The sequence below is a fragment of the Notechis scutatus genome, chromosome 1, assembly GCF_049901735.1.
Source record: "Notechis scutatus isolate UNSWTSFEM ecotype Mainland chromosome 1, rNotScu1.2, whole genome shotgun sequence".
NCBI classification, from domain to species: domain Eukaryota; kingdom Metazoa; phylum Chordata; class Lepidosauria; order Squamata; family Elapidae; genus Notechis; species Notechis scutatus.
Window position 1 is genome coordinate 192,058,219 of NC_142009.1, and position 10,394 is coordinate 192,068,612.

A 10,394-nucleotide genomic window follows, 5' to 3' on the forward strand; every position below is an offset into this window, starting at 1 on the left:
ATGTGACATCACCCTTTGCAACTGGAATAGCAAGTGTGGTCCCAATTGCTGTTGTAACTTGAGGGCTACCTGTACAGTGTTTTGGGTTCTGCAGGTGAAATGTGATTTACACTTAGCAACAAAGCCTCCCCCCGCCCACATTTCTTGCAATCAGCAGCGTACATTATTATTAGTAATCCCCACTAACAATAGAAGAATGAGTTTTCCCAAATGAACCGTTGTTGAGTAATTTGGAATCCACCAATTAACCAGAGAATGTTCAACACAATTTAGCTTCCGTATTACAGTTTTGGAAATGAAAGATACCAAGGCTCTCCAGCAGTAAAAGCATATGTGTCAAAACATATAGCTTCTTTATTGACAACTTTCTCTAAAATAGTTTCCTCATAAAGTAATGCCTCAGCTTAGTGTAAGTATTCTTTATAGTAATGTTTACAAGCATAATTATTGACACTCCTAAAACAATTGACAATGCATGATTAATGGCATATGTGGCAAATTTGCCTTCTTCATAATGGTATCAATCTGTGGTTATGCTGGACAATCTGAAGACTAGCCTGCTTTAAATAGAAAGTGTACCTGTTTAGACGGTTGATGTAATTAGTAATATTGATTGAAAATTCTGTGCCAATAAATTTATGCGAACTTTAGTTAACAATAATCAGCTATACTGACCCCATTGTATTCAGTAGCAAATTGGTTCAGGCCAGTTCACGATATTTGAAGTTAAAATTACTGGTTTATCTGGGGTTTAGTTTCACTGAATTCTGTTACCTCACTCTGAATAATCACATACAGTTTAAATTTGCATGAATTGTCTAGTCATTTAAAACACATACACAATACCAGTAAATTTAATACAGTACTACCAAACCTGGACACAGCGTTTGAATCACCCTCTTACACAACAGCCAAAGGACTATTCATTTATATTAAAAGCTACATTGCTTCTATCAGAAAGTGTATTTAAACCTCACTTTTGCAATGGTGATGTCAAATAATGGTGTAGGAAGAGAGGCAGAGTTGAGAAGATAGCGGATTAAATCTTCTAACTGACATGTTCACTCAGAAAGGCTTCTTGACTGAATATTTCACTCTGCATAGATGAAATATAATTTTAAAGCCCCAGGCTAGAAAGCAAGAGACCCATTCAAGTCAGGCCTTAGCTATGAAAGCCAGCTGGATGACCTTGAGACAGTCAATCTCTCTCAGACCAATTCACCTATTCAGCAGGTTCTGACTAGTTCTGGAGAACCGGCAGCGGAAATTTTGAGTAGTTCAGAGAACCGGCAAATACCATCTCTGACTGGAGATTTTGCAGTATCCTTCCCCTGCCACGCCCACCAAGCCACGCCCACAGAACCGGTAGTAAAAAAAAAATTGAATCCCACCACTGCAGCTTGCAGGGTTGTTAATTGTGGGGAAAATAGAAGGAGGAAAGTATGTTGGATATGAATTATTTGTAAAAAAGAAGGGAAGGGACAGCAAAAAAAGGAAAGGAAAGGAAAGGAGGTTGACTTTCTCAAGAGTCTCTCTCAGCCCCCTTTAAACCCCTCTAACCCTGCTCCTTTGGCATTGTGTTTTTCAGGCTTCTGGTTGTGACGGTACGGAAATCCCCGACGAGGTAAAATTGATTGGGTTTGCTCAGTTAAGCGTCAGCTGATGCCAAAGCACCTGACCCTCCCCCACCACCACCACCAAAAGGGTGTGATTGCGAAGAGGCCAGCTTTACATTGTGAAGGAAATTTTTCAAACACCACACACGGAGTTCCGCTTCATCCAGTAGCACCTCACCGGGTTGGAAACAAGCGAAAGCCCACAGCTCCACCGCTCCTTGCTAACATTTCAGAAGCCACTCAGGGCTGCTTCAGCAGTTGGGTTGGATTTCCCTGAGAAGAGAACAGACGATCGGAAATGCACTTGAGTGGCTGTGCCCATTGGTTACAAAAGGAATCTGCTGTCAGAGCTATTTCTTCTTTAATTCAAATGAAACAGTCATTATTTAGTGGACAATTTTTGATTAGTTGGTTGTATGTAGAATGAACGTGACTATAAACGATAGGGTTTATTAGCCAAACTTGAATTCCTGATTTAAAACCAACTGTGAATTTTCCCCCCTTTTATTTATGCAATATATATCCTAGCTGTATGAAATTGGACTCCCCCCCTCCCCTTTCATGATTTATGTGCTAGTTGCAGTTAAATTATGTTTATTTAAAGGGAAGTGGAGATTTCTCTTTGAAGTATTTGTCCCAATCCCTAGTTTTGAACTGATGTAGGCATTAGTTTTGGGTTTTGTTTGGTTTGTGTGTTCCTTTAAGCATTCCTCATTGGATTGTCAGTGGCGTGGGAGGTGCCTTGCAAATATTAACGTTCTAAGATTGTGCCTGAACCTATGCTAAACCAAGCTCATCTCATTTTTAGACACACACCGTGCTTCAATTTTCTGAGTCATGGGAATGAATTATTATAGCAGAAACTCAAAGACAAATAAATTATGGCCTACTTTGTTGGGGGAATTCTATAAGCTGAACCGTGTAAACAGTTGCCATTAAGCTAAAATGCCTTTGTTTTACCCGTCATGGATTTGGTTTATAATTAAGAGATGATAGGAATTGTTTCATAATAATAAAACTTGAAGAGAATCTGAGCTTTACTTGAAATTCTGCAGAACATCCAGGTGGAGTGCAAATAATAAGAAAGGGCTTTGTGCAATGATTTAAGTGGTGAAAGAAAATCAAGAAAATGAAACAAGAAGAAGGTGTTACACAATATTTAAACACTTCTGACCAAAGTAGTCATAAGTTTAATCTGTGACATAGATATTTTGGAGTTGGTGGTTTTGGAATGAGATTTCAGTCTGATACATTTTCAAAGGCGTGGACTTACTGGATTGTCCCACATAAAACCAATTCCTTGCTAAGTTTAGGTAAATGGCAGCTCTCTAACCTAAGGGAAAAATGGCAAATGTGTTATTTAAAAGTTATTTATAATACCTTGTCATTAATGTTTGAGGTGTTCTAGACCATTGGCATACAATTCAATGTAATTTCATTCCATTCTGTTGTTTACACAATGATTAATTAAAGACTGACTGCGGAGGTAAAGGAAAATAAAGGTGTATTGCACAAATAGATTGCTGACTTTTCTTTCATGATGAATCTAGATTTACTTTAAATTATTCTCTCCTGATTTTCTCATGTCTTAACTACTAGCCATCCATGGATTGAAACACAAAGGTCAGTTTCTTTAACCTTGTTGTCATTCTTTTTTATTCATTGTGAGTCAAGTGGCATTTCGAGCCAGTCTTGACTGATCTTGAAAAACACTACAGAATTTAAATCTGATTGGTATTTGGATAGGAGACCACCATGAAATCCCAGGGCTGCAGACTACTTTGGAAAGTCGAAAAAACAGTCCTGGAAAAGAAAAAAAATAGTACAATGCTTATGTTTTATATTGCCAAGGAAATTATAGGAACCGATCAAAATAATCTCCAGTGGTTGAGTTTGGTGGAAGGGTCTCCACCCCCTTTCAGTTATAATTCCTGTTAATGTAGTTGTTCAAAGCAAGTGCATGCAGCGGTGGTGTTAAATCAGGTGAACCACAAGATGCCCCAAACTGCACATGCTACTGCATTCTGGACCAATCGCAACTCCTGGATAGTCTTCAAGGACAGCCCCATGTAGGGTGTGTTGCAGTAATACAAACAGGAGGTGACTCTGGCATGAGTGACTTAAGAATAAAACCAGGATGTATGGCTTATGAATAGCTTCACTTAACATGCTAAGCCAAATCGAAATGGACCATGTTATATCTTACGTATGAACTGGTTATTATTATCATGACATGCATGTATTGCTGCGCCTTTGACAATTATATGAAAAAAATGCTGGTACAGATGTAGATTCCACCACCACCCCAGTGGTACTGGGGTACATGGCATTTTTTAGTTTAATTGTTGCCAGGCCTACTGTACTCATTTTAACCCTAAAAGCTTTGAAACAGTTTGGGGCTAAGTTACTTCTAAGACCACTTTCCTCCATGCCAGCCTGTCAAAGTTTGGAGATTGGTTTGGATGACTTTTGATCTGGATTAGTGCCCTTCTTGGTTCGTTGTTTCTTGGGGTACAGGAGCCCTCTTTGTGATGCTTCATTCAAAGAGCTCTTAAGACACATTTCCCCCTCTGAGCTTTTCAAAACTCATCATTGCTACCGCTGCTTACTGCGTGAAAATTTCACAATTGGGTTTTTAACACATGAAACACTCAAGAAGGCATGGATTAGAAACTGTTACCATTCTGACTTTGCAGATTAAACACAGAGAATCTGACTGTGGTGGCATTAGGGAGAAAAATTAGGAGCACAGAGGACAAACAACCTCTTAAACACTACTGGCTACAAACTTAACATTCTCACTGAAATTCTCCCAGTTTTGGGGGCAGGCCCCTTTGCCAGGTCTTTGAACATTTCCCCCACACACACACATACACTTACTATCTTGTTAGCTGGATAGGATTAGTGTGCGAGACTTGTATCATTGCCACATTTGCCTTATGGGAACACTACAGAAAGGCATTTGCTAGTTTGTGAGTCCCCACTGCAGCATTAATACCTTTCTCTCCCTCTGCTCACAAGTTCTCTTAAATCTCAGTCTTCGTGCAGTAATTCTCCAGGAACAGTAGTTTAGTTACCTGAACAGTACCTTTACATAGCTACTGTTGACAGTCGAGGCCATGCTAACACCCCAAGAGAGAAAAAAATACCGTATATCAAGTGGAAAGTCAACACTGTCTTTGAAATTAAATTGCGGTAGCTAATGCTCAACCTTGTATTAGTGATGGCATGTAGTAGTGGCATGAATACTTCCAAAGGTTTACCTGCATACGTTGAATAAAATATTACTCATGAAATTGTTTGCCGTGATATCCAAACATTGGGGGGGGAATAACCAAAATTCCTAGATCTAAAATCATCAAGATTTAAATGCCAATTTTTTCATCCCGCCCGCCCCCAACAATTCTGATTCAAGCCAATGAAAAAGAAGGAGCTTTTGATTCTGGTTTCCCCTCTTCTGCTGTGCTTGCCGTTAAATGCCCTCTTAATTTACTGCATCTGTCTTAAGAGAGCTATGAAAATAATACAATTGCTGCTATTTAGTATGAACTTTATTTGGTGAATGAGCCTCTGTCAGGGGCCCATTTATTAGGAGAGGAAGCACATTGTTAAGCTGTCTAATCAAAACTCCCAGACCTCATGAATTTACTTGGCTTAATTGGAGGGGGGAGGGGAGCTGGGAGTTGGCAGGAGGGTCCCAGATACAACATGGGTGTTGTATTGCCATTGTCCAGTCTGGGGTACTACCTAACCAGTTGCATTCCTTCAAGCGAAGGTATCCTCTATGCTAGATGTTCCATGTCCAATCATTTAGCAGAATTGAACCCATACCTATTGACTATACAGAACAACATCTAACATGGAGGACACTTGTGCCTGAAGATCAGGTTTACTCATTTTAATAAGGAAGAAACTGCTTCTGTGCTGCCACTAGTTGGTCTTCAAACCTTTGGCTTGAGACCTAGATGAACACCTTTCAGGAAAAAGCTATATTGGGACAGTATATATGAAAAGTCAACTTGTATAGCTTCCTTAGACACAATTTGCTAAATAAGAATCCATCTTGCAAACACTAAAGCCAAATGAAATACAGGTTGTTCTTGTTTAATGACCATAAACAAGGGCAGTCACTAAGTGAAACCCTGATTGGGCTTACGACCTTACCTCAGCTTTCTTTTGTTTTACAGTTGTGAATGTAAGGATTGGCTGTAAAAGTCTGTAGAGATTCTCAGGTATGGTTGTCCCAAAGGTACTTTTTCAGGAGGCAATTGGACTTCCTTGTTTTTTCTTTTGAAGATGTTTTGCTTCTCATCCAAGAAGCTTCTTCAGCTCTGACAAGATAGTGAGGAATGGAAGGGAATCTCCAAGTGCTTCAACGACCCGCTAAAAGGATGCAAATGACCAGTTGTTTGCAATATTCCATTCCCCACTATCCTGTCAGAGCTGAAGAAGCTTCTTGGATGAGAAGCAAAACATCTTCAAAAGAAAAACAAGAAAGTCCAGTTGCCTCCTGAAAAAGCACCTTTGGGACAATTGGTTGTAAAGTTACTTCTTTATCACCAGTGTAACGGTGAACAGTTGTTAAATGAAGCAATTGTTAAATGGGGGCTATTTGTAGTTGATTGCCCATTGCCAGTGAAAGAATGCAAGAGCTTCCCATTCTCCACAGTGGTTCAAACCAATAGTCTTTTTCCCGCTACCTGTTCTGACCAAGGCTTATTGAGACACTAACAAACACATTAGCCCAAAACCTTTTTTTCTTTATATCAACGGCTGTGAATTTTATTCATTCACAGCCCGTAATGAGTGTCAAAACAGTTTGTAAAGAGTCCCATGGAAATTGCCCAAAGTCCTTCAGGATAAGTCTGATAAGCACACACCTTTATCTTCCTTGAAATGCTGCCAATGACTAAATTTCCAATTAGTTATACAAGGCCAGATGGAGCACAAATTCAATACAGAGCATCAGGTTTCAAACTGACCAGTACAAAGTTGCTTCCTGCAAAGGTTCATGTCCCTTTGCTCCTCCTTTATATCTTATGGGAGGGCCATCAACCTCCAAGCCTTACTCCTGAGTCGCCCCTTTTGTCTTAATTGTTCTTGCCTTCAGGCAGCTCTGCACACGTGCGCCCTGGGAACAGGCTCCCCTGGTTCCTCTGCCTCGCTGCTGCCAGATTCTGGAGGCTCCAGAGTCAGCAGATAATCCCAGATCCCATCTTTGTATCGGATGCAGGACCCTCATCCAAGTCTTCCCCAGACTCCCGGACTGTTCCTCCCCACTGTCCGACTCTGCTGCCATCTCCGCTGCTGGCTGTCCACAACAATACCTTTCCCTCGAAGCCACAGACTGCCTGATGAGGAAGATGAGCAGTTGGTGACTATTTACATAATAGTCTTCTCTGGCCTTAAAAACAACAGCTCACACTTTCATTCTCTCCTCTGTGAATAAATATCTATAGAAATAAATAGAAATTCAGAGCAAAACAAGAAAAAGATAATAGAAAAGACTTTCCATTTCTCAGAGCACAGAAACTGACTATTCCTAACATTCAGGCTTGCAGTTGGGCGTTGTTGTTTTTTCCAATTTGCACCGAGTACATTTTGCAGGGTTTTTATGCATTCTTTCAAATCATAATGAGATTGGATTTACTTTTGGCTTAACCCAGCTATTGAAACTTACAAACCATTGTTGATGGATTAGAATGTATTTTTAGGGAGACAAAAATCCTGATAAAGGCCTAGTAATCTTTTCATGGTCGGAGACCACATTTATCCTGTGAATCCAAGGGGATGCAACTGATCTGATATTAGAGGTTGTTCATTGTGTTGTCTGGTCCAAAATGTAGAAGATTCTCATTCCTATAAATCCCAGCAACGTGTGGTTTCTGTGTGAGATAACAGACTTTGCATTTCTCTTTTGCTTCTGCCTTCTGGAGGTGAAATGGAGCTTGCTTTTTGTGCAAAAATTCAGATGGTATTTTGGACTGGTTGTAATTTTGGAATCAGAAACCACATACCGGGACTTGCTTCAGTACTTTGAATGGCATGAAGTTGATAGAAACTGTACAGCAATGCTAAGATGAAGAAAAAGAGAGAGGAAGAGAGAGAGAGAGAGAGGAAGAGAGAGAGAGAGAATTTTTTCTTTCTTTCTAGTGTTTTCTAGCCAAGTGCAAGCTGTGCTCCCCACCCCCTCAGATCAAGGAGTGTTGGTCCATTGATTGTGACAGGAATTGACTGCCTGGCTTGTGAGAAAATGCTAGGTGGCATTCCAAAATAGCCTCCTAAATGCCAGATTGCACATCTGAATGTGAAGTAGAATATCGATTAAATCACTTGGGTGATCATCAGACCCAAAACACAGACAGTTGTTCAGTTGAATAATTACAGGGATGTATCTCTCTTGTTTGATGGGACTAATGAACCTGCTATGCAATTAGTATAAAATTTGGCCCAGCTGTTTAGAATGAGCAATTAATTAAAAAAAAACAGATAAAGGTTAAAAGGGGAGAAAAAGTCAAACTCTTGTGCTGCTGTGAATGGATCAGCCTGCCTTTGGCTGCAGTTTTCTTGCCAGGATTTTGTGTTTTCTTGAGGGGGATACATCAAGCTTTGAAATGTTGTGTGTGCTGAAAAAGCTTGTGGAGAACTGATGGTTGTATTTTGCCTGTTCCTGACGTTCTCTTGCTCTGCCAGGACCTGAAACCTCCCAAATTCTCACTCTCTGAAATTCTTAGTATCAGAAGTCAACTGAGTGTTTTGGGCAACTTGTAAGCTGTTGATTTAGTATCTTGATGTCACATACGTTGTCTTGTTCCTCAAATTCAGTCTGTGCAAATAAGTGGATACAGGAAGCCAACTTGGAATAGTGGTGGGGAGGTCTGCAGATATTAAACTACAGTTCCTACCATTACTTACTATTACCAATTGCCTGCTGAAAATAGGTTTAGCAACATTTAGAGGTCGTCTGGTTTTTCTGTCTCATAAGTAACGAACGTTATCCATACCTCAACCTTCCTACTCCAGAAATACAGTTAAATTTATTACAGTATATAATCCTGCCTTCACTTCTAGGGTTCCAAGATTCTGCACGTTAGATTAAGAGGGAATACTAATCTCTAAACTTTTTTGTTTGTGCATTTGGTTTCTACAGCTGTCCCCTCATACAAGACTGAGCAGCTAAAGCCCAGTGAGTTTAGAAAGAGTGGAATTGTGAATCCACAAAGGTGCATTTTCCAAAAGGCAACTGGACTTTCTTGGATTTTTTTTTGTTTGAAAATGTTTTGCTTTTTATCCAAGAAGCTGCAAACAAAAAGCGAAGTCCAGTTGCCTTTTGGAAAAAGCATCTAGACTGCCATGACCATTGATGACTGAGAATATCTTTTGACAATCCATGACTTCTCAGTCTAAAGTCAACATTTTTACTTCTTCCTTGTTTCTGAAAGAAAAGAAAAAAGAAAAGCTGTCTGAATTCTGTTCAGAATCATCCTTTCAAATTGACATGAAGGTTACTTCTCTCTCTGTCTCTGTCTCTCTTTCTCTCTCTCTCTCTCTCTCACACACACACACATCTTTATGAATATAAGAGATACCTGTGCCTTTTCATCATCTTTGTGTAAACCACCCAGTCCAAATATTCAAATTCTAAGGGAATATGTGCTCTTCTAAACAAGTAGAAGCCTTGGCCAAGAACATCTTGGAGATCAAACTAGCTTCTTCCCTGCTGGTTTTTAAGGACATTTTTAAATAATCAATTATTCTTATTCTTTTCCATTATTCCTTATTTGTTACCTTTATATTTATCTTTTTGTTTACTCTGGGTTTTGACTGGAGTTTTTTTATGCTATTACTGTTAGGAGTTTCAATGGACTATGGATGTTTTAATTTTTGGTTTATATACACCAAACTAAATTATTTAATTGCAATGAGGTAGAAGACAGTAGAGATAAAATACATTTCTTTTTTCTCTAGCCCCATAGGCAGATTGTTCTCCTTCCATTTGTGACCCTCCAAAAGTGTTTACCTATTTTTAGCCATTTTTAAGCTAAATAAGTTTCCAGTACAATAGCTTGCATTATGCTTTGGGTAGTGGGAGCAGGCTTTTTATTCTCGCTTTGATTTCTTTAGCAGGTGGCACTGGAACACTTGCAAAATTATTGTTCTGGCGATGTGCATTTGTGAAGGAAGCATCCCAACACCTGTGCGTGCCACACTTCACTAGTCTTCATTCTGTTGATATTGTCAGCCAACCTACACTCTTCGTAGACTATGCGTGCGTAACAATAATCCCCTAGTCCCCCCCTCTTCTCTGGCCCTCAAATCATCTCTGATGATGTTTGCTAAAATATTCACAGCATAAATTCTGCCTGCTTCAAAGTGGGAATGGACCCATTTTGTAATTTAAATATCACCATTAAAAAAGGAAATGTCCAGAACTTTATCATACACATGAGCAATAGGTGGCTCTCAAACCCTTATGCTGAACGTGAATGGATCTAAAGAGTTGAATGAAGGCAAATATGCGTGTCCACATTCTGATGAGAGAGAAATTCCCTGAGGAGGGACTCCAGCATGAGTCAGAAAGTCGGAAGACTCAACCTCTGGTGACCGACCCCGATTGGGTCCTGCATTAAAAAGTTGGTCTCTCTCATCCTAGACATTCCTTTGCCGCAAGCTCTCGTTTTTGCTCCCAGTTCTGTCTCAGAGATTGATTACTCTTTTTGTCATTTGCAAGACATGAGAAGTTACAAGGATTGCATTCCTTTTGAGTTAGTACACATC

At 39.7% G+C, this 10,394-nt stretch overlaps 1 protein-coding gene across 5 annotated transcripts in view; it reads left to right on the top strand.

The window, feature by feature from the left end:
- The window catches only part of STK39 (serine/threonine kinase 39), a 143,331-nt gene extending 140,197 nt beyond the window's left edge, over positions 1–3,134 (top strand). For all 5 annotated transcript variants that reach the window (XM_087949773.1, XM_087949775.1, XM_087949777.1 and 2 more), the window contains one exon: positions 1,589–3,134. In XM_087949773.1, the coding sequence (XP_087805899.1) occupies positions 1,589–1,663 (75 nt within the window). In that variant the 3' untranslated portion in view covers positions 1,664–3,134. The remainder of the gene's footprint in view (positions 1–1,588) is intronic.
- The last annotated feature ends 7,260 nt before the right edge of the window (positions 3,135–10,394 follow it).